General features: G+C 47.2%; 1 protein-coding gene across 1 annotated transcript in view; it reads right to left on the bottom strand.

Moving 5' to 3' along the window:
• Positions 1 to 774: 774 nt before the first annotated feature.
• Positions 775 to 23,350, bottom strand: part of LOC146259745 (transcription elongation regulator 1-like protein) — a 28,837-nt gene continuing 6,261 nt past the window's right edge. The window contains exons 2-10 of the mRNA XM_084670371.1: positions 8,556 to 8,696; positions 6,546 to 6,628; positions 5,194 to 5,279; positions 3,949 to 4,097; positions 3,256 to 3,334; positions 2,759 to 2,897; positions 2,528 to 2,617; positions 2,268 to 2,386; positions 775 to 1,058 (exon numbers count right to left, since the gene is read on the bottom strand). Coding sequence (XP_084526497.1) covers positions 902 to 1,058; positions 2,268 to 2,386; positions 2,528 to 2,617; positions 2,759 to 2,897; positions 3,256 to 3,334; positions 3,949 to 4,097; positions 5,194 to 5,279; positions 6,546 to 6,628; positions 8,556 to 8,622 — 969 coding nt within the window. The 5' untranslated portion in view covers positions 8,623 to 8,696 and the 3' untranslated portion in view covers positions 775 to 901. The remainder of the gene's footprint in view (positions 1,059 to 2,267; positions 2,387 to 2,527; positions 2,618 to 2,758; positions 2,898 to 3,255; positions 3,335 to 3,948; positions 4,098 to 5,193; positions 5,280 to 6,545; positions 6,629 to 8,555; positions 8,697 to 23,350) is intronic.

Below are 23,350 nucleotides of genomic sequence, written 5' to 3'. Positions count from 1 at the left end.
GATTTCAGAGCGTTTTTACAGGTCTGCTGAGGGGGAACAAACACACTGTTAAGGAACAGATCTCCGCACACCTGGATCAGTCATGACACATTAATGGCACCATTTATGGCAATTAAATCACTTTGATTTTCAATATCATTATAATCACAGCATACTCGTTAGACAACATGTGCAAAATCAACCAAGACACACCAACCATCAACACAGTTCACTGGCCCTCACAGATTCTGTAGACCAACATCAAACCTCTTTGAAAAAAAAAAAAAACTTTTCCCATAAGTAAATCCTGTTTATACTCAACACAATAGTGCATGATGCTTGCGTATGGAACATACACAGTACTGTAATACTGTACAGTAGGTTCATTTGACAAGCAGAAGACCTTCCATCGATTGTTGTAGAGTATAAACAAATTAGGAGTCGGTCATTATGCAGATGAGGTAAGATGTTATGTTTATTTACATACAGGTACTGGGGTGTGTGTGTGCATTTATGTGTGTGTGTGTGTGTTTATACTGTACTGTATGTTAAAATAATATGGCTGCGGCCTTGTGCATGTCACATATTCATATATACATGAAAAAACACTATTCAAAATGCATGACTGTCACTGTGAAACACTACATTTTTTAAACATAGCTTCAATATGAAACAGATTGGTTCCCCAGCATGTCGAGTCCAGTAGAGCCAGGTCTGGACCTGAAGAGGGTGATGCCAGACGGCCAGTCCTGTATGACTGTCACTAGTACACCCCTCGCCCTTCCCCCACCCCCTGGTCCTGCCTGCTTCTATGGACGTTCCACTGTGGTAACGGTTCTTACGAGGCAGGTTATGTCTGTTGCTATGTGTCAGAACAGGAACCGTCTTGCTCCAGTCTCAAGAGGGTTGATTCTCCTCCTCCTCACCTCATCTTCCTCAGTCGCAGACGGTTCTCCTTGTCTCTCTTCTTCAGCGCGGAGATGAACTGGTTGAAGAACAGCTCCTGGTCCTTCTTCTTCTGCACCTGCCTGAAGCGCTGGTCTCTGCCATGCTTCTCTGAGAACTCCTTAAATGTGGATCTGGACAAACACACACATACACATTGTAAGTGATGTATACATATGTGTGTATATATAACGTATGTCTGCATATATCCCATATCATGTCTCTTGTGTAAAAAGGTGTACCGCAAAACCATATTGAAATGTAAATACATAGTAATGTAATGTTGTTACTATGGGTTTTGCTTGTAAATTGTAGTTACAGGGTAGTACATGGTTAATGACTTTGTATGACATCATGGTTTTCAAGGTTATAGAGTTGTGGAACTGAAGGTTTCATTTCTTCAAGAGACAACAGAAAGGTTTATCATTATAAAATCTGTACTGCTTATTTATAAAAGAAATCTGAAGCTCAAAGACCTTTCTGCTGACTAACTAGAACGCTTCAACATGTTCAATTGTCCATCTCTTTCCACCAATCACAGAAGCCAGAGGTTTATTTCAACCTCAATGACCGCTGGGATTGGAAAGAACTGAGTGTATTTTTTACATTGTCTATATGAAAGCAGAGATCGATGCAGACCTATTCAGCTAGAGAGAGAACAAAAGGAACACGATTATTTGGCCTCCCCCAATAGAACCTCGACCAGTTGAGAGAAAAGTAAAACTGTGTTATATCAATGTAAAAACATGATTTGATATCTTTATTGTACATAGTTCTGAGAGAGAGGGTCCAGAACCCAACAGCTCCAAAGACCTACTGATGTGTTAAAACATGATTTGATATCTTTATCGTACATATTTCTGAGAGAGAGGGTCCACAACCCAACAGCTCCAAATACCTGCTGATGTGTTCTGCTTTATCCAGGTGTCTGACAGGGCATTGGGATATGTAAACACAACAGAATGCACTTGTGTGTGTGTGAGTGTGAGTGTAGGGAACGATACTGGCAGGCTTGAGCTGGTGGGCTTTTCACCATGCCTCCAGGTGAGAGGGGTGTGAGTGGAGCTTCAGCAGGCTCTAGTCTAGATCCCTCACTCTCCAACTCCAAACTTCAGACAGAAAATCCTCACACTCTCCCCCCAAAAATGGCTGCTCTCAGTTTGACACTGAAGTGGACACAAACCCACTCACAAAACAGAGAATAACACACACTTACCACAAATACCACACAACAACACATGAAACATGCCTTACCCAACCAATTCTTAATAATATATCACACATGAATTCACCTATTCAAACATATTGTGCTTATGATTTAAAAATAGTATTGGGGACGTTACCGGGCAGACATTTTGGCCTCTTCTAGAAGCTTCCTGAACTCCTCTTTAGCCTGCAGCAGTTTGAACTTCTTCTCTCTGTGCTCCTCTTTAATCCTGGCCTTAACAAACTGATCAAACACCTGCAGACAAATGGATAGACCAGACAGAGACAGAGGCAAGACTGCTCCTAATTAGTTATTATTATTTTTCATGATAGGGAGAGACAGATGGGAACTAAAGAGGAAGAGAGAGAAGGGGGGAAGGAGGGAGGGCCCTCTCACCTGTTTCCTCTCCTCTGAGGAGAGCAGGAGGTAGCGAGGGTCAAACACAATCTTGTGAAGCTCCTTTTCCCACGTGGAAAAGGCTGACACCTAATGTGCACACGCACACACACAGACACACACACACACAATTACATAGAAACCTACAGTGGAACATTTACTGTCGGTAAAGGTTTGTGCAGAAAGTGCTTTAGTACATGTGTGTGTTTTGTGTGTGTGTATGTGTTTTACCCCTCTCTCCAGCAGCATGTCTCTGAAGTGTGTGATGCGGAGCTCTAACGGCAGGACAGTTGGATGGGAGGAAGGTCCGTCCCCTTTCTGGTCCCCCGTCTCCTCCAGCCCCTCTGCACATGCACAAGGTTCCTCCAGTCTACAGGTACACAGATTCTCTACAGTCAAACTATAAAGTTATATCACAAAGATTGTATACAGGATACAGTATATACTATATACTAACATCCAATAAAAAGGCTGATTAATGCTATAATTATATATGACAGCTTCATTTCTGACTCCATGTCCGGGTCATTTCAAACTACCATCAGCTAGTAAGTGATGAATCACTCGCTGACAGGAAGAAGCATCCGTATTTAGCAAGGGACAATTTACCCACGTGATCATGTCAGGCTTGAAGCACCCAGCTAAGCAGACAGATGTTGAGCAGACAGTTTGAAATGGTTCTATTGTCAGAAAGAATGTTCCACGTTCACGTTTTGATCTGCACTCACTTGTTCCTCTTGGTTTTGGAGCTGTGCTCCTCTTCATCCTCATCTTCCTCATCTGCTGAGAGAGAACCAGAGCTATCTCCTGCTGGGAAGGAGACACAGGTGTTAGGTGTGTGTGGTGTGTTTTGTGTGATTTATGTGGGTCTGTTTGGTGTGTGAATCTGGGAGAATGCATTGATATTGAGTGTGTCACTGTGTGTGTGTGTGTGTGTGTGTGTGTGTGTGTGTGTTTGTAGCCCCGAGGCTGGAGTCTTCATCTCATCAGTGCCTGGTCAATATTGGGGTGGAGAGGTTGAGAAAATGTTCAGTCAGACTAACACCATAACAGTCAGGTCGCAGTGCTTGGACTCGAAGGTCATCAATATACAATCAGCAGGTAACTGCAGCAAGGCCAGATCTATAAAGACAGCTAGATCCATACAGACAGATAAGTTGATCTTATCTTTGGAAGGCCCAGCCCTGGGAAGCACTTTTATCAGACAGGGGGAATGAGAGAAAGAGACAGATGAGGTGGGATCACAGCCCAGAAAATAGGAGCTGTGGGCTGGGTCTGAACCCCCATCAGAGGCTGTTACAGAACATGATCAAGTTGGACCACCACCACTCAGCTGTTCTTCAAGGACAGAGGAGGATTTACAACAAGACCCCGGGATCGAGAGGAACCCTGAGAGAGGCTCCTCGCTGGAGGCCACTCACTGGAATCCTTCTTGCGTTTGTGAGGTGGATCCTCTATGATCCTGTTGAGATCCCCCCGGTCCTGGAGGTCCATGGGCTTGTCCCAGACAGACAGCTGAATGGTGGGGTTGAAGAAGAAGACTCTGTCATCTCCTGTCCAGACCACGCACCTGCGAGAGAAGGGGTTGGAGGTTCATACAAGACACTTACTACTACTACTACTTTGGTGTACCTGTAGTGTGCGCACACTTATATACACACGCGTACACACTAACACACAAGCATCCATATACACACGCTAACCCCCGCACACACACAAACCGATGATCGGTTCGATGAAAATGCGTCTCTCCCTAAAGTGGGTAGTTTCATGCAGTGAACAGCAGCCCACCTCACCGCATTACGCAGCTCAGCCATCAGGGCTTTCTCTGCCCAGGACACTGAGGTAATTCAAACGTGTTAACCCGTTCACGTGCAAACAGGCCTTTTATTTGAACCAGAATTCTTGGTGTAAGGTAATCTTAGACAGGGAATACAATATCAGCCCTCCATATTCCCCCGCTAAGCAAGGTAACAGGTGGCCTTGAGCCACAGCAATATCAGCTAACACTGCATTAATATCTCCAGAGATCCAGCAATGTCGCCTTCATGGAGCCAACCTTGGATTATTTATATTTTTTTACCAAACACTTGTTCTCAAGATGGATTTTCTTTTCTTGCAGTTGTCGAATATGAACTGAATGTGAATGTGCAACAGGCAAAGCTCACGCGCACACACACACACACACAAACACACACACACACACCCACACACTTGGGGGGTGGGGTTCATGCAGAGCCTCACAAGTCAAGTTAAAAATGACTCACAAACCAAAGCTGGAACATGTGGCGCTGAACAAAACCCTGCTATTGAAGGTTAGATTGGTCTGCTTGGCACACAGCAACGTCTGGCTTATTGCACTTTTGTCCCACTATCAGTGCCTTTACTGCTTGGAGTGAAATGATTTTTGAAGCCTGTTTGTGTTTGTATCTTCCGGTCTCATTCTTTCCTTTCTTTATCTTTTCTTTCTTTCTGGAAATTTGGCCATGAAGGTTCCATCAAACAAACACTCTCTTTCCGTCCCCCTCCCACCCCCCACCACACACACACACAAACACAAACACGTTGACTGCTGTCAGTATACATTCAGCTTGCAGACAGCATGCAGACTGAGGTCAGGCATCCCATCATAAAGCAGCCCAAACCCAAAGACAAGACTGCGTTACCATGGCGACCCGGGAACTGGGGTTGAGGCGACGGGTCGTTTGTCTTTGGAGCCACTCTCCTCCTCCACCGATGCCTTGAGACACTCCTGCGGCAGGGCCAACACAGACAGACAACAGCTTCAACTAAACACCACCACAGACAGACAACAGCTTCAACTAAACACCACCACAGACAGACAACAGCTTCAACTAAACACCACCACGTAGACGAGCACATACGCTTATGACATGGTCACATTATCGAAAGCATGGAAGCCAAGCTTCATCTTTAGTCATTACACACACACTGTTTTTCTGCAGGGTGCATGAGTGTGTTAACCGCCATGTGTCTTTGTGTGTGTAGGTGTGTGTATGTGTGTGTATGTGTGCCTTTGACAGAGCCTCGGAAAATCTCATTACTGAGTTAATTGCACGGTCAACAGCAAAGTATGAAAACAATGTCAGCAATATTGACAAATCAACAGACTCTGAACAGTGAAAGGCAGCATTGCCTAATGAAAACTGAACAGATGATTTAAGCCTGCATGCTTGTCAGTTCTCAGTGGAGCAATAGTGTCTAGCTCTCTCCCACCCTCTCTCTATCCCTTACTCAGGCTCCATTCTTCCTCCCTTGCCACCACTCCCTTTCTTTTCTTGTCTTCCTCCCTCTTGTCTTCCTCCCTCTTTTTTCACCCACCCTCCCTCCCTCCCTCCCTCCCAGCCATGGCCATTCTCACTCCTGCTTGTCTCTCCAGCAGAGCGATATGGAATGTCTATTAGCTTGCCTTTATGTGGTGTCAGGGGCTAACACTGTTGATTATTGTGTGATAAATGGTTTTGTCTGGAAGGGTCTAGGATACTCAGGCAGGCAGCAGTCCATTATAGCAACCATGCATGACCAAGATCCACACCACCGACACACACTACCCTCTGCTTCTGCCTCTGTCTGTGGAGCTACCTCTGTCTGCCTGTCTGTCTGTCTGTCTGTCTGTCTGTCTGTCTGTCTGTCTGTCTGTCTGTCTGTCTGTCTGTCTGTCTGTCTGTCTGTCTGTCTGTCTGTCTGTCTGTGTCTCTGTTTGTGTGTCTGTCTGTCTGTGTGTCTGCCTGCCTGCCTGCCTGCCTGCCTGCCTGTCTGTCTGTCTGTCTGTCTGTGTCTGTCTGTCTGTCAGTCTGTGTCTCTGTTTGTGTGTCTGTCTGTCTGTCTGCCTGTCTGTCTCTGTCTGGCTGCCTGTACATTCTTCTCTGCCTGTGGTTTTTCTCCCTAACCTTTCACCCATCACAACCCTTCCAACCTTGGCGGTTTTATCAACTGCTGGATGTGGATAGTGGGTGTGAACAAAACTTCACGGCCCATGATGATGATGATGTCACACCTCCTTCCTGCTGTCTGTCGGGTGTTCCGTCCTCAGCACCAGCGCTCTTCCACACGCCGCCCTCCTCCTGGTCAGACGTTTCTCTGGGACAGACACACGCACACACAACACGGTCACACACAACACGGTCACACACAACACGGTCACACACAACACGGTCACACACAACACGGTCACACACAACACAGTCATCCCAATCAACAGCTGACTGGAGAGCACCCAGGAGGGAGTATTCTGCAATACGAGACCTCTGTAGGTGAGTGAAAAAGGGAAAGAATGAAAGAGCGAGAGAGAGACAGTGTGTGTTTGCGTGTGTGTGTATATACTGTATGTGTGTGCTGGGTGAGGGAGTGCAATCCCTGGTATTTATTGGGGGCTGATTGCTGTGTGAATATTGACAGAGTACAATGGGAAAATCAATACACTCTCTCCCTAGTCTAATTAGACTGTTTCACACTCACAAAAACACATACACAAACACACACAGGCAAACACACACACACACACACACTCACCCACCCAAGGGAGTTTCAACTAATGAAGAACATTCTGAGTCTGGTAGACAATAAGGTGAACAAATGACGGTGTGTACATGCTTATGTCCCAGTATGCCTATATTTCTCTAATCAATGGGGCTTGATACAGGATAAGACCCAGCAGCCGGGAGAAGAGATGGGGATGTGGTACTACCTGTAGTACATTACATGATCTCAGAATCAATCAATTTTTTAACACTACTCCCAAACCAATAATGTTCCTTAGAGACCTGCATGTGGATATATGTGTTGGTGTGACTGTCTGTGTGTGTGTGTCTGGGAGTGTGCGTCCAGTGAAGCGAGGCCAAGGCTGAGATGACAGGAGATGACAGGAGACACACCCCATGTGCATGTGTGTGTGTGCGCACATGCGTGTGTTTGTGTGTGCGCGCATGTGTGTAGCGTGTGTGTGCCCGTGTGGCGAGGTGCTGGTCAGGCTCCCGCCCTGACCGCTCCTACGCGGGGTGGAAACATGCTGAGGCTGCAGCTTCCCAGGCTACTTCAGAAGAACAGGAGGTGCTGCCAGGATGCACCTCCACCTGCTGATAACACCTGCTGGAGCGCCGCACACTGGACACGGCTCTCTGTTCACTTCTAAGCAGAGCTTTCACACAAAAATAGATGCATGCACAAACACACACACACACACCAGCACACACAGACACAGATACACATTTACACACACACACACACACACACACGCACACACACAACCGTTTACACTGAGGAGAAACATGACTTTGGAAGTGTCTCGTCTCCCATTCACATGCCATGCCTGTTCTGAGCACTTTCAACTGGTAATCGGCAGATTGCTGTGTGTTGCCTGAGGGGGTGAAAATGCTTGTGAGTGTGTGTGTGAGTGTGTGCATGCTGGCGGAGGTCTATGTGCAGGTGTGTGTGTGTTTAGGTGTGTGTGTGTCGGAACCTGTTGGAACCTCAGTGAGTGGGAGTTCATATCCTCTGGAGAAGCAAGTGAACTGATGAGTTAGTTGATGTTGGAGCAGAGAGCCCTCCTCGGAGGCCCTCAGCTCAGAGGCAGGTGCCATGTGAGGCTCGTCAGCCTCCACAGGACTGTCACTCGCTAACAGCCACATCCACATCCCCACGGAGACCCACAGGAGCCCTGTGAACACCCCTGGCGGGTGAATGACTAATCACACGCTCCATCTCCTAAGTGAGCACTATTGATCTGCAGCGAGAGACCTGAGAAATGACACGCCGACGGAGAATGTGTTTTTGTGAAAAAACAGGGGAATGGTGGAGATTGAACCCTGCTCTCGAATCCAGGCCTTTAACATTAGACCAAGAAGAATGACAAGGTAGGGTAATGGGTTCATGTCAATGTCAGTGCTGGGTCTCACCATTAAAAGAGTGGGCTGCCAAAGCACCTCCACACATATGGTCACATATACACACACACACACACACACACACAGCACACAGCATCACAACATTCCATTCACACATGGCTTACCTGCAGTGGTGTGGTTTCTCCAGGGACCAGGTATCAGTGCCACCCCAGGTGCTGCCAGCCCCGCCATCCTGGCCAGCTGGGCGGGCAGCAGAGGCTCCAGCCAGCCCTCCCAGGAGCGCCCCCAAGAGCCGCCTCTCACTCCTGCAGGACACATAGGCACACGGGGTTAAACCCAGGCAGTAAACAAGGGGTTTAAGTCAGGCCTGAAACATGACTTTGAGACAGGTCCAGGGCAGTGTCCTGAGTGTGTCGTGGGAGTGTGTGTTGTTGTGTGTCCTGACAGGACAGGAGGAGGGGGGGTGTCGGAGCAGGACCCCTGCTCTCCACCCTGGCATGAGCTGTTTCTGTATGCTACATACATTTCCTCTCACTGTCCCATTATCCATCGCTCTACCACTCCCAACTCCACACTCGCACAGTCCCCGATCAAGAATGTTAAGTAATGCGGCTGTCTGTGTGTGTGTGTGTGTGTGTGTGTGTGAGAGTGTGTGACGTGCACACATGTGTGTGTGTGTTCCCTCACTCCCATCATCAGTGACATCATCAGAGTGTAGACTGCTCAACTCCCTGAGGAAGAGGAACAGACACTAACAGCAGCTCAGCTGCCAACTCATTCTGCACACAGGAAGTGTTCTCACCTCTCCTCTGCACGCTGTCTGCCTGCATCCACTTCCATAAGTGCTGCGTCTTTCTAAAGGTTAATTGTGTTTGAAATTAGCAGGCGGAGGCTGAAAATTGCACGAGCTGAGTTGAAGCAGCTGCTAGTCCACATGAATATGGATGCCGTGTCCATCTTTAAGCGTGTGTGTGCATGCTAGTGTGTGTGTGTGTGTGTGTGTGTTTGTGTGATGTAAACACACAAAAATGACACAGTGCACCACATCAATGGATGTTCTACAGCAGTCAGCAGATACTGACACCTTCAGAAACAATAACTGTGCATGACAATGGCTTTCTTCTCTTAATGAGGTTTAAAATTGGAAAGCGAGGCCAGTTCTATTACAACGTACAGCAGCACTGCCATGTGTCTGTGTGGTGTATGCGTGTGCATGTTTGTATTGTGTCAATACCGCTGTTGTTTTTAGGTTTTATTTTTCAGATTTCAACGGTTACAAATTGTGACAGCCAATTACACAAGCATTTAGAATCCTGTACCAGTCACTTACAGTCTATGCTAATGACTGTGTAATAACTTATAATAGACCATTATAACTCTCCTGGCAGGGGTAATGGGTGATTCAGGGGTTAATAGCCACTCTGTATTGTTTGGAAGCAGGAGAGCAGTGACTGGCTAACTGCAGGCTAATGACAGCATCCCTTACAGAGCCAAGCACTGTAACTGGTTAACACATCCTGCTGGGGCGTGCCAGTTTATCCCACGCGCATGTTGGCAGGCACGCACGCACGCACGCACAGAGACATGCACCCATGCACGCTCACACTCCCACATATTCATTCTTTTAACACACATATAGAATACACATTTAACCAAGCATGCACGCACACACACACCCACACATTTTGATCTTGGCTTAGACAAAGCCAGGTCTCAACACCATCTCTCTCCAGATCATGCAATCAGATTAAAGATTAAAGAAGTGGTGAAGCTGCTTGTGTAATCCGACCACACTGTGCCAACCCGCTGAGCCATTCAGGGGAGTGAATTCCACTTTTAGACCACACGCACACACGCGCACACACAAACCACTGCACGTAAAATCAGTTTGGACCAACAGACACCCTGATCTGCTTTTACAAGCACCAGCCAGAAGCTGCTTTGAAACAAACTCCCCAGAGTTAATATGTCAAACTAAACGTGGTATTACCTGCTGAATCCAGCATGTGAACGAACATGACAAGCCCACGCGTGAAAGCAACATAACGCTGCCTCTGAGAGGCAGTCGGTAGAGAGCGAACCTGAGAACGTGTTGCCAACACGTTCGCAGCCCCTCTGCAGTATTTCACGAACATGTTCCCCACAGTCTAACACCACCATGACTTCCCCTGACACGGCCCGGCTGCTGCTCGGTCTTTGGCAGGCCTTGAAAGAAGCGGGCTCTCTGTACTTATGGAAATGTGGCAATATCAAATATGAATAATGTTGGTAGTGAGAATGGAGAGAAAGGAATGCACATTTGTGTAATCCTACAAGCCCACAGGCACTCAACCACCACAGCTGTGTGGCACATTAGCTAAGTACATCATGCAGTATTCATGAACATTCATTCGGATTGAAATCAAAGTGGAGGGAGGGTCTGGCATTTGGGATGCGTGTGACACACAGACCAGACTGTTGTGGTGTTTGTAAACAATACCGTCGAAACTCTTGGTAAAACTCTTGGTAAAACTCTTGGTAAAACTCTTGGTAAAACTCTTGGTAAAACTCTGAGCCCCACCAGGTAGCTGTTTGGTGGCTGCAGAACATTCCAGAAGATATTTGGGGTTTGTCAGCGAGTGGGGCTGAGGACACAGTTCAGAGGAAGAGCAATCTAACATAGGTGTTCAGTTTACTGGCTGATTGAGTCACTGGCTGGATGGCTAGGTGAATGAGTTGCTGGCTTACTGGCTGACTGACTCACTGACTGGCTGGCTGGCTGGCTGCCTGGACAGGTGACAGGATACCTGACTTACAGGCTGGCTCACGTATTGACATGATTACCTTCCTTGTACTGCTGGAGTGTTTAATCAGTAGCTTGTTGAGAACCAGCTTTTTATCAGCCCACTCGAGTCTGCCCAGAGGGGGGAGGAGGTGATGGGAGAAGGGGGGGGGGGGGGGTGATGGGCAGGCTGAATGGAGGGGGGGCAGCAGCAGGACAACTTTGTTATTGAGCCTCTGAAAGTTAGAAAACCAGATAGACAGGCAGATAGGCAGGCAGCTCAGAGGAGGAGGACAGACTGAGCTGAACACCAGCCAGAAGGCTGGCGATGAGGAAAGGGAGACACATCTGGAGCCTTTTCAGACTGCTGCTGTTAGAAAAAACTGCCTACTGTTGTGCTGGTCTGCCTGCCTGCCAGCCCACCTGCCTACCAGCCCGCCCGTCTGTCAGTCTGTCTGTCTGTCTGTCTGTCTGTCTGTCTGTCTGTCTGCCTATTAGTCTGCCTGTCAGTCTGCCTGCCAGCCCACCTGCGTACCAGCCCGCCCGTCTGTCAGTCTGCCTGCCTGCCTGCCTGCCTGACTGCCTACCTGCCTGTCAGTCAGTCAGTCAGTCAGTCAGTCAGTCAGCCAGTCGTCTGCCTGTAAGTCTGCCTGTCAGCCTGCCTGCCTGCCTGCCTGTCTGTCTGTCTGTCTGTCTGCCTGTCAGTCTGCCTGTCCGACCACCTGCATGTCTGTATTCCTGCCTGCCATCCTACAACACACACAAACTTCACGAAAAATCATCGAATCCGTAAAAACCGAGGAAAAGCAGCCCTCAATCAGAGTGCAGCTGCTCCTTATGTGTTCTTGCAGGAGTGGGTGTAGGTGAAGGACTGTGTGGAGAAGCTGTGAGCGTCCGTGGTGAAGCTGTTTCATCAGGACTGGGGCTTGACGGAGGCAGATGTCAGCTCATTATCAGTAATGCTGGATGATGAGAAGGTCAGAGGAGACAGAGAGGAGGCAGTAGAATGTGCTGTTGATGTGTGTGTGTGTTTCTGAGTGTGTGTATGAGTTAAGGGGGGTGGGGACAGGAGGAAGGGGGTGTAAACTCGTCTGAGACAACAGCCCATAACAGCATCTCCACACATATTGGTAAACATCGCCATGGTAATGGACAGTAATGCAGGCGGCAGTAAGTGAGGCATCCATTGTGTCCCTGTTAACACCCTAGTGGCCAGTTTATATTGTCTCCGCCAACCCTCTGTACTTGCTCTGCACGTGTGTGTTTGTGTGGCTTCTTACAAGGTAAACACCATATCTTCACCTCATGAACCCTTTTCCTTAAGTGAAGCACTGGAACAGATTGAAGCCCTTCCAGAGCCCGACAGCTCCAGGAGACGTGTCCGACGGCATCACGACTCTCCACATCCACAGGCTTCTGAACGACGAGCATCGAGTAACATCAGGCGTCTGGTAGGGCGTGTTACTGTGTAGCTGAGGTGGTTCGCTGCCTCAATGACAAACTGTGACTTGAGCTTAAACCGGGTGAACCCGGGGCTTTGATCCCCCCGCTTCGTTGACGCCACAGGTCGCGACAGGGTGTGCTCTGTACTATGAACTACAAGCGAGGTATCAGAGTGCAGACTAATCCCTGTTTGTCTCTCTGTCTGTCCAGGGATCTCCAGACAAATGGCTGCTTGGCGCCTGCCACGCATCAATAGCCCCTGATTGCTTTGTGTTTTCAGCCCAATCTGCTGTTACTCTGTCAAACACAGCTGTGATGGATGACACTCAGGGCTCCACCCTCACTCTCTCCAAGGGGAAATCAACTGTGTGGCCGACATTACACTCTGCATTTAGATATCTGATCTATAATATTCAGTGTCTGATAGGATATCTCTGGGTTTTCGAGTATATGCAAGACCAATATGTGGATTTGTTTCCTTTCGACTGAGCTGATTCACATCATCAACTTGGAAGCGTTCCTCTGCCGATCAATATTCATTTCTCTATTGACAGTATGACTCAGGCATCAGTAGGAGAGCCATTGTCATAATGAGCTACTTTATTTTTCATCATTACATCAACCACAGCCGTTTAACTTCAAAGCATTCAAACAGCGAACATCTCTCTCCTTCATCCCTCTCTCTCTTTTAACTCCTCTGGAAAACAGCATCAGAGAAACAAAGGCTTGAACGGTGACCCAGTTCAGTCCCAGCATGCATCAGAATGAGCTGAGACATCAGGATCAATGAGAGCAAAGGAGACAGGCATCCTTACACTGTTTCTCCTCTCATTCAAACCGTGAACCTCTCTCACACTCACACACGCACACACAAATCTTATCTCCGCCCCAAGGCCTGTCCTACACACTCCAGCTCCAGAACAACCACTTGTGTCCCCTCCCTTCCTCATCCAGTCCTCCACACACCTCCTTGTCAGTCCACAAACACTACCTCTCACTCCACCAGCCCTACACCCACCTCGTAAAGACAAACGACACTAAAGCTCGAGACGTCCACTTCAACAGGTACGACTCAAACTTCACAGCCTTTTCAAGGACCATTCACAAAGAGAATTGTGGAGAGTTCTTGCTTGACAATATGTTGTAAGAACCTCTATCGTTCTATAGAGCCACTCTATAGGGACTCCTTCAGGGCCCTCCTGGTTCATGCATGGCGAGATGCCCTAGAGCGGCTGTCCAATCAGAGCGCTAGAGGAAACGTCCCCTGACACGCTGCATGAAGGATCTACTCACAGGGGTAAAGTCTAACTGCTGGTTACTTTAATTGGCTGGGTCGGATTACATGATTGACTCAGGTTTTTAGATGACCAAACAGCCAGTCACATGTTGGTTGTGTTAGTTCAGAAATCTGCCTCGCTTTGATTGTCAGTCGCTTTGTAGATCCGTTCCAACATCCTCAGCCTCTCTCTCTCTCTGTCTCTCTCTCTGTCTCTCTCTCTGTCTCTCTCTCTGTCTCTCTCTCTCGCACTCCCTGAGTTCCCTACAGTAGTTACATTGAAGCACTTATGCTAATCATGTAATTAGCATATCTGCTTCTTCCTACATCCTGCCATGTAGATGGTCCTGGTTATCATCAATCACACATCTCCACTGAGAGCTGAACCCACTGTAGGAGCAGAGAACACAGTAGTGCTAATGTGTTCCACAAGCTGGGTTCACCAAGGGAGATCATCGTCTTGAGGATCTCTTCATTTTAAAAGAAGACAATGTCACGACTTTCCATTTATCTTCAGAATTGGGTTAACTGGCTGTCCTCTGCTGTGATAGGTCAAGTTTGCTGTCTATCCTCTGCTGTGATAGGTCAAATTAACTATATTTTCTCCGCTGTGATAGGTCAAGTTAACTATCTTCTCTCTGCTGTGATAGGTCAAGCTAGCTGTCTGCCCTCTGCTGAGATAGGTCAAGTTAGCTGTCTGTTCTCTGTCCTCTGCCGTGATAGGCCCGATAATCTGTCTGCCCCGTCTCCCCTGCTCACTCGAGCAATCTGAGAGAAGCCGCGGATGTTATTGATCCCGCCTACTAGTCAGAATACTAATTACTGTGCTCCACCTCTCTCATCATGAAAACGGGTCAAGAGTGATACTGATCAGAGCCACTGAAGAATGTTAAGCAGCAGAGAGACACACTCTGCATTGTGCCATACGATGAACCCCCTTTACATTATACTGCATAGCCAATAATGCACCACGGTCACATCAATCCATATTTTCAGATATAGACAAACTTAGCTCACATTGCCTTTCATACCAAATCTATAGTATTTGTCTTGTTTTGTATTGAGACATGCAGCGCAATGGAGTGCATGTTTGTATTTCTGTAGATAATGTCCCAACAGTGCGGAAAGCTTGAGCTCATCAAAAGGAAACACCTTTGAAATATTTCTTTGAGACACATAAACATGATTTTAAAGTTGATTAATAATACCATATTCTTTTTCTTTTTTCATTGCGGCTGTGCTTTCCAGAATATTATCATGGGGAGGAGCTGAGTCACTCGACAGGGGAGCAGCCGGAGAGACTGATTACTCATATCCTCCCTGTTGTTCTTAATACTTACATAGGGTTGCATCATTCAGGAAGCTTGATCAACATATGACTGGTGTCCAACTCCCTGGCACCTCAGAAGAGACACTTGGAGGAGAGCATCTCTGAGCTGGGGAACGGTATAGGCCTTCTTCTCTATCCGCTCTGGTTCTTCAGAAAAAAAACTATGCCTCTGTGCTGTTGATGTATAGATAATAAACCTATACATATGTGTGTGTGTGTGTGTGTGTGTGTGGTACAGTGTGTGTGTGTGTTTGTGTGTGTGCAGTGGGGATGCAGTTTGACATTTGGTGCAGAAGCAGTTTGGTGTTTGAAATAAGAATGTGACTCCTTTATCAATTTATTTATAAAAGAGAGGAGACAGCTACACACAGACACCCCCCCCCCCCCCCCCCCCTCACTACCACACAAAACTGCACACATTCGGTTAAATGTTTGTGCTTATCTAATGCAAGACAGATATTTTCTTCTCGTGCAATCCAATTATAAATCATTCATGAGAGGCAGAGATTTGTGAACCTATCAAACATGCAGAGTTAAGACACAGTATCTCTTCCTCTTGAGATACACATGACTGTAAGACTACCTCACTGGCAATCTCTCCCTCTCACAAACACACACGTAACCCCCCCCCCCCCCCCTTCACAAACACACAGCGTCACACACACACACACACCTCCTCTGCACCAGCCCAGACCCTGCAGCAGATAAGCAGGCACGGGTGAGGACAGCAGGTGTGTGAGAGGGCATAAAGAACCCCACAGTATGATCAGGTTGGTGTCAGCAGCCCTGTTAAAGAAACAAGCCACGAGCAGAACATCTGACAAACAGAATGCATTTTGCAAATGAAACCCGACGCATTGGTGCACTGATGAAATCAGGCCTTTTTTTGTCATTTTCTCAAAACGCACTTGGGCTTGAAAATGTAAAGCTCAGCATCTGTAATGACTACATTGTGATGCCCCCTCTACATGAAGGTATTGTTGTGTTTTCAATAAGTGAGCACTTGATGGATTTCATGCTAGTCCTGTAGATAAGCACATCATACAACAAATGCCTAATTTGGTGCCATTTTGAGTTTTCAAAATGATGGTTGATTGTGGTTGAAATGTTGCATTATGCATATCCTGGAATGTTTTGCAGAGAGAAAGCTTTCACATTGTTTTATTACCGCCATATATCAATATGAGTATTGACCAACCCAGTCAACTGACCACACATCTGTGTGTGTGTGTGTGTGTGTGTGTATTTACATTTGCACCAATCTGTATGTCAGAGCAGCATTACGTGAATGCACTTGTTTTCAGAAATAGCTATTAACCAGTCAAAAGCTTTGAGTGTTTGTTTGTGTTGCTAGTTATATTGCATAATCAATAGCCAAGCTTGTAGAGTGTAGATTCCTTCAGGTTTAAACTGTAATCAACACATCAAGCCTGAAGCCGCGGGGCCCCCCTCCCTTGGTTTGTGTTTCGGCAGGAATCGATCAGCCATTAGATCTTAAGACGGTCAGCGCATCATCTCTGACAGATAAACCTTTTTACAACAGAGTGCCGACATCCTGCTGTCTTCCTGTCAAACGAGCCAGCAGCCCTTATCTGAACATCGACGCCACCCTCCGCAGACTCCCTGGAAGCAGCATGATGGCAGACTAAAGTTAAAATACCTTGAATCCGGCGCCCAGTGTTTATGGGGAAACATCTAACAGGAAGTGACTTGTCTAGTCTCCAATGCCAAACCTGTCTGCTTCAACACCGTCCGCCAATCCCACACAAGTCTGCATGGATGATGCACTCAGAGGGATATACAATGACAATTGTATACAATAATATTTACGATTACAGGTAAGAACGATGTATTTCGTCTTAATTAGGGGGGTCAAACAGCCCCCCCCCCCACAACCCCCCCGTAATTCGAACGCTGGATGCACCTTTTCCAGATCCGGTTTGTCTCTTGCCTGTCACATTCAGCAAGGTAGATTACCTCGCGGAGTGCCGCAGTTAAACGTCCACGCTTAGAGGTCAGGCACTGATGTTTTAATTGTAATAAGAACAGTGGCGTAGGGAGCCAGGAGACGCTGGCAGCCTGTTCATTAAGATTCTGACGAACATGCTCCTGTAATTATATTGAAGCTGTTCCCAAGGGGACTCAGTTGAGTCTCAAACCACCGCGATCTACACACCTTTACCACACACCCACACACACTCCCACCCACACACATGACCGCACACACAAATACACTTCAGCCAGCACTATCATACCGACTCATACACAGCAGTGAGATACATAATACTGGTTGATAAATACATTATAAACAATGCACAGGGGAGACCTTCTAATAACTGGAAACTTAAACAGGCAGCTGGGGGTTGAGAGCGGAGATTAGCCATGGCAGTTCGCTTCACTAAACTCACCTTTTAGCTGCAACAGAACTGGTCTGACAGGCGATCAGCAGGTGCACAGACCTGGACAGAAACCTTTTAACACTGAGGTCATGGTGCTAAAATGCGCACACACACACACACACACACACACACTCAGGTACTGACATGTACAAATAAGGAAGCAAACACACAAACAAACTGTGTACACTTCTCCTGTTACCTCTACTGTACAAGTGAGAAAGGGTGAACTTTCCATTCTTTAGGAAATTGTTGTGTTCTTCTCTGAACACATACAGTGACATGAAGGAAGGAAAGACAGGAGGGGAGGGAGGGAGGGAGGGAGGGAGGGAGGGAGGGAGGGAGGGAGGGAGGGAGGGAGGGAGGGAGGGAGGGAGGGAGGGAGGGAGGGAGGGAGGGAGGGAGGGAGGGAGGGAGGGAGGGAGGGAGGGAGGGAGGGAGGGAGGGAGGGAGGGAGGGAGGGAGGGAGGGAGGGAGGGAGGGAGGGAGGGAGGGAGGGAGGGAGGGAGCATGTCTGGGCAGGCTGTGAATTTGCACTGACTCACCTCTAAAACAAACTCTGACACCAGCCCCTCCTCCTCCCTGCTCCTCTCAGGGCAGTGCTTTAACAGGCTGTCTGCTCTCTGCTCTAGGGACACTGGTGTCAAGGAGGAGGTCAGAAGCCCACTCCACACTCCCTATCTGATCTCCCACACTGACTAATCTGTTCATCTCCATCCATGTTCAGCTCCCTCTGGGTATACACACACAGACACCACAAACAACTAAAATAAACACATACATACACACACATTTACTTTATACTTGACTTGAAAAATACGCTTGTACACTTGTGCAAAAAAGCGTACACGCAACCACACACTCCTCTGTACAAAACATCCACACCTGAACAATAGCTCATAAACCTGAAGGAAGGGAAGAGGGCTGGCAGCCGACTAGCAGCTCCATTTAGAATTCAGCAGAGGAGACTCAATACAGAAGATGACAACAAAATTGTTTTTCTTCTTTCAGGAACAAAAGAGTGAAAGCAGAAAGACAGTTAATGGCTCCCAGAGTCTCAATAGAAGAACACACAAACAGTGGTCACAAAGCTATCTACAGTTATTGCCATATACAGACATACAAAAGCTAAGTGTTCCCATGTATTGGTCGATTCAGGGGGAGACAAAGCAAACTCCAAAACATCCAACACTTGCCATGGGGATTTTATAAAAACCTGGCGGTTTTCTGCACATTTGGAAACAAATCCAGTGGTTTCCCAGCTGGTTTGGGAAGACAACTAGCTGTTCCCAGCTGGTTTGGGAACACAACTAGATGTTCCCAGCTGGTTCTGGAACACAGGTTTTCTTAAGCATTAAATCTACACCTTGACTTCTCTAGATGTAGCCCGCAGAATTATAATGTATGTGCCTCTACTTCCAGCCTTCTCTCGTCTTCTTCAGATCTCTCCTCCTATTTCTCCTTTCATTCCTTTTGACAGATTTCCCCTAGTTTTCCACTTTTATGTTTCCTCACTGGTGTCCCCTCTCTTCTCTATCTGCCTGGTCTCTCTCCTTCCATTTCTTCCCTCAGTCTCTCGCTTTTCGTCTTTCACACAAACTCTCTCCACATTTGTTTCACCCTCGTTCCTGGTCCCTATCCTCTCTCCTGACAGGAGGATCTGGGCACTGCAGTTAACGGAACATGCTGTTAAAAATGTATGATGTGTAGAATTTGGTGTGTGTGCATGTTTGCGTGTGTTTGGGCGAGTGGGCCAGAGCCACAGGACCACAGAAACACCTCCGGCATCTGTAAATCTAAATACTAGAACAAACCAATCCCCTCTGCTCATAGGCCTGTCTGTCACAGCAGCCAATCAACAGACAGGAGTTCTGAGAGATGGTGTGTTGAGTCACACACAGAAGGGGCTCAGTGGAGACCATTAGCTGTCACCTCCTCACTGGAGATACCAGCGAGGAGAGGGAGAGAGAGAGAGAGAGAGAGAGAGAGAGATAGAGAGAGAGAGAGAGAGAACAGAAACCACTGGTGGCAGGATCTATCCTCATCACCATCTGAATGGGAGATTAAGTGTGTGTGTGCGTGCAGGGGACAAAAGACAGAGAAAAATACCCTCCAACCATCACTGTGCTTTTCGATAAAGAAAAAAGTCAGCTCAAAGATGTCCTACGTATGCACACTGCTCCTTCACAGCAAATCGATTCAGCGAGTCTCACTCCATTTTCGTCTGTAAGGGATTCCTTTGATGTTTAAATATCTGCCTGACCAGGAGTGTGATTGGTGACATTCTCAAACTACATCCTCATCCCCATTTTTGTTGATCCCTATGTTCTCAGATGGAGCACTCTATTCTGCTTTAGAACTTGCAGGCCTTCTGTTGAACCCTACATTCACTTGTAGAATGTTATCAAACATGCTTAGATTTTCTGGTCGATTTTCAGGTGCTCTTTTTCCTTCTGGTCTTTTTGAGTACCTTATGTTCTCAGCAGGAAGCTTGCTCTGTTCTCTAGTACAAACCTTCTCTATTCTCTTAAAAAAAACCTCCATTCTCAGTCCTTGGCAGGATCTGCTGTTCTCTGGCAGAACCTGCTTCGCTCCTGATCCTTGTTCTGTCTGTGCGTGTCTCCCCAGTGGAACCTCACCCTGAAGCGGTTCTAACACTATGGAATCAGGTCAAGTGTGTTCTAAATGCATCCAGGCTGCCGATTGGCTCTTCCCGTCTCTGCAGGATGGGACTGGGGCTGGAGTGGTGACTGCTATCCCTCAGCTGGGAAGCTTTTCAACATATCTCCTCTCTGTCTCCCAGTCTCCCTCTACAAGATCATTAAGCTGTCAGTGTGCATGTGTTTGTGTTGGCGTGTGGCTATGTGTGTGACCACGTGGATAGGTGTCTGTACATGCTGTTCTTATTGGCTGTCATCTTATCAGATTATAAGCCAATCAGTGTTTCCTGATGCAGCTCATCACAGCGGGAAGCGTCTACAGAGAAGTGTTGTTCTTCACAGCGGGAGGTTTGATCGTGACTCTCACAGACACCACACGGAGCTCACACTGCGGTGGCAGGGAGAGAGAGAGTGCAGAGCACGGAGGAGGAGAGACTATGGATGAGGTCCCTCCAGGATGTGGTCTCTCTGGGGAAATCCACTAGCCGTGAATGCTTTTTCTGCAACCCACATTGATGACACACTGGTTCTATTTACTGTAACCCAACCCCTGCCTCAATACCCCAACTCTCCAACACCTGCCTCAACTCTCCAACCCCTGCCTCAACACCCCCAACTCTCCAACCCCTGCCTCAACACCCCCAACACCCCAACCCCTGCCTCAACACCCCAACTCTCCAACACCTGCCTCAACTCTCCAACCCCTGCCTCAACACCCCAACTCTCCAACCCCTGCCTCAACACCCCAACTCTCCAACACCTGCCTCAACTCTCCAACCCCTGCCTCAACACCCCCAACTCTCCAACACCTGCCTCAACTCTCCAACCCTTGCCTCAACACTTCAAAACCTGCCTCAACACCCCCAACACCCCAACCCCTGCCTCAACACCCCAACTCTCCAACCCCTGCCTCAACACCCTAACCCCTGCCTCAACACCCTAACCCCTGCCTCAACACCCCCAACTCTCCAACACCTGCCACAACACCAACCCGGACGCATCAACCCGAAACATGACTCAGTATAACCAAACCATGTGGCCAAAAAGTATTTGTGATGATATTGCTTACGTGATTGATGTCTGTTTAACCTAACCCCTTACACTGTTACCACAGGAATCACAGTATAAGACCCAGATAAATATCACCTCAAATACTTCCAAATAATTGATTGAGGAGTTTGACCCAGGTCAGGCAGACAGGGCTTCTCCACTCCTGCTCCAGGCTGGCCAGGCTAAACAGCAGAGTGGACTGGATTAAATATTCAGTGGCACTACAACACAGGGTGGTAGAGTGAGGGCGAGATGTACAGAGCTTGCTATCTTCAGAGATGGATAGCCTATTACACTTTACCACCATGCCATGACTGCATTGGAAAACATTTTTTTCACGATGCTTAATAATTCAGAAAGAGTGTTCTCTCAGGAATGGAAGGGTAAACTTTGAGGAATAAAAAAGTTCCATTCGCAATTTATCTACTGGTAGCTGTGCTACCAGTAACATTGATGCTCTTTGTGTGTGTGTTGTATGCGTGAGTGTATGTGTGGGTTTGTGTGTGTGCATGTCTGTGTGTGTCTGAACTTTAGAATGATATCTGGCTGTGTACATTTATGATGCATGGCCCAGCAGGGTTTCAGCAAAAGCTATTAAATCAGTCTGTGTGCGTAGACTTTTCCGCATAGGACTGGCGCCAATTCCTATATTGATACATGGGATGCGCTTGATTGATCCTGTGCAATGCAACCATGGATCAGACCATAAGGGAGTACCTTGTGAATACAAATCAAACGTGTCCCAAATACTTTCAAGAAATTGACCCTGTTCTTTACGGTATGTTTGCAAACAGACGGGGTGATCAGGTATTGGGCCATTTTCTTTCTCTCTCAGCTCAGACAGTCAGGGAAGGACCTCAAAAATAAACAGTTTTACTGGTAACAAAATGAATTTAGAAACCTTGTCAGAAAGCAACAGAGTGAAGACAGCATTATCACTCATACAGCAACACATTATACACTCCAGTGAAAACTCATTTCTATACTTCAGATTCCCATTACAGACCAGTCCTCTGAAGACAGACAGCTCTATAGAGTGAAAGAACGAGAGAAAGAGAGAGAGAGAGAGAGAGACAGAGAGAGAGAGAGAGAGAGAGAGAGAGAGAAAGAATGAGAGACAGAGAGACAGAGAGACAGAGAGAGAGAGAGAGAGAGAGAGAGAGAGAGAGAGAGAGAGAGAGAGAGAGAGAGAGAGAGAGAGAGAGAGAAGGGGGAAAGAGCCAAAAATAGAATACAGTATATACCCATGAGTGTGTGACTGTTTGTGTGCATGTGCATGTGCATGTGCATGCATGTTCCCAAACGTAGTATCTGCCAGTCATTTCATCTCAGCACTTCCACTTTAGATAACTCCAGACATTCTATGATAAACGTCCGTCAAAATAAAGGTTCCTCGTTGATGGACAAATTTGAAGTGTGAAATGAGAATATTTAAGACCACGCGCAGAAATTGGAAGTTAAACATCTCAGCTAGAAGCCAATCCATGTGCTAGCTGAGCAGGTGGGCCCGGGGGGGGGGGGGGGGGGCAGAGCTGAAGTTAATGGCACACGGTGGGCAGCATGACCAATAGTGATTATGGAGTCAATTGTTTTTTAAATTATTTATATATTATTATTAAATATTACCAGGTGTGCAATGTCTGCCCGTTTCACAGTCAGGCCAAGGATTGGATTCTCATAAGGAGAGAGAGAGAGAGAGAGAGAGAGAGAGAGAGAGAGAGAGAGAGAGAGAAGAGATAGATGACAGAGAGAAGAAAGAGAGGGAGTGAGAGATACTGACTCAAGTAAATCAAAATTTAAAAAACTCTCATTCTGGAGTTTAAAGCAGGGAGGGAGCAAACTGCCTCTGCTTTACAACAGCATGATGTCTTTGCAGTGCTGTGTACATGAGCCTGGCACACCTGTTCCCATGTGACAGCTTCAGCCACTTCAATGCAAGTCAGTACATCAGTACAGCTAAATGACTCTCTATGGACATTATCACAGCATTACAGTGTTACACAACCTCAGCCATATGTTCTTAGAATCTGCATAAGCCATATC

Source organism: Hypomesus nipponensis, chromosome 13 (assembly GCF_054491055.1).
Source record: "Hypomesus nipponensis isolate SF chromosome 13, ASM5449105v1, whole genome shotgun sequence".
Classification (NCBI taxonomy): domain Eukaryota; kingdom Metazoa; phylum Chordata; class Actinopteri; order Osmeriformes; family Osmeridae; genus Hypomesus; species Hypomesus nipponensis.
Note: the sequence above shows the minus strand (reverse complement) of the source record. Positions and strands in the feature narration are given on the sequence as shown.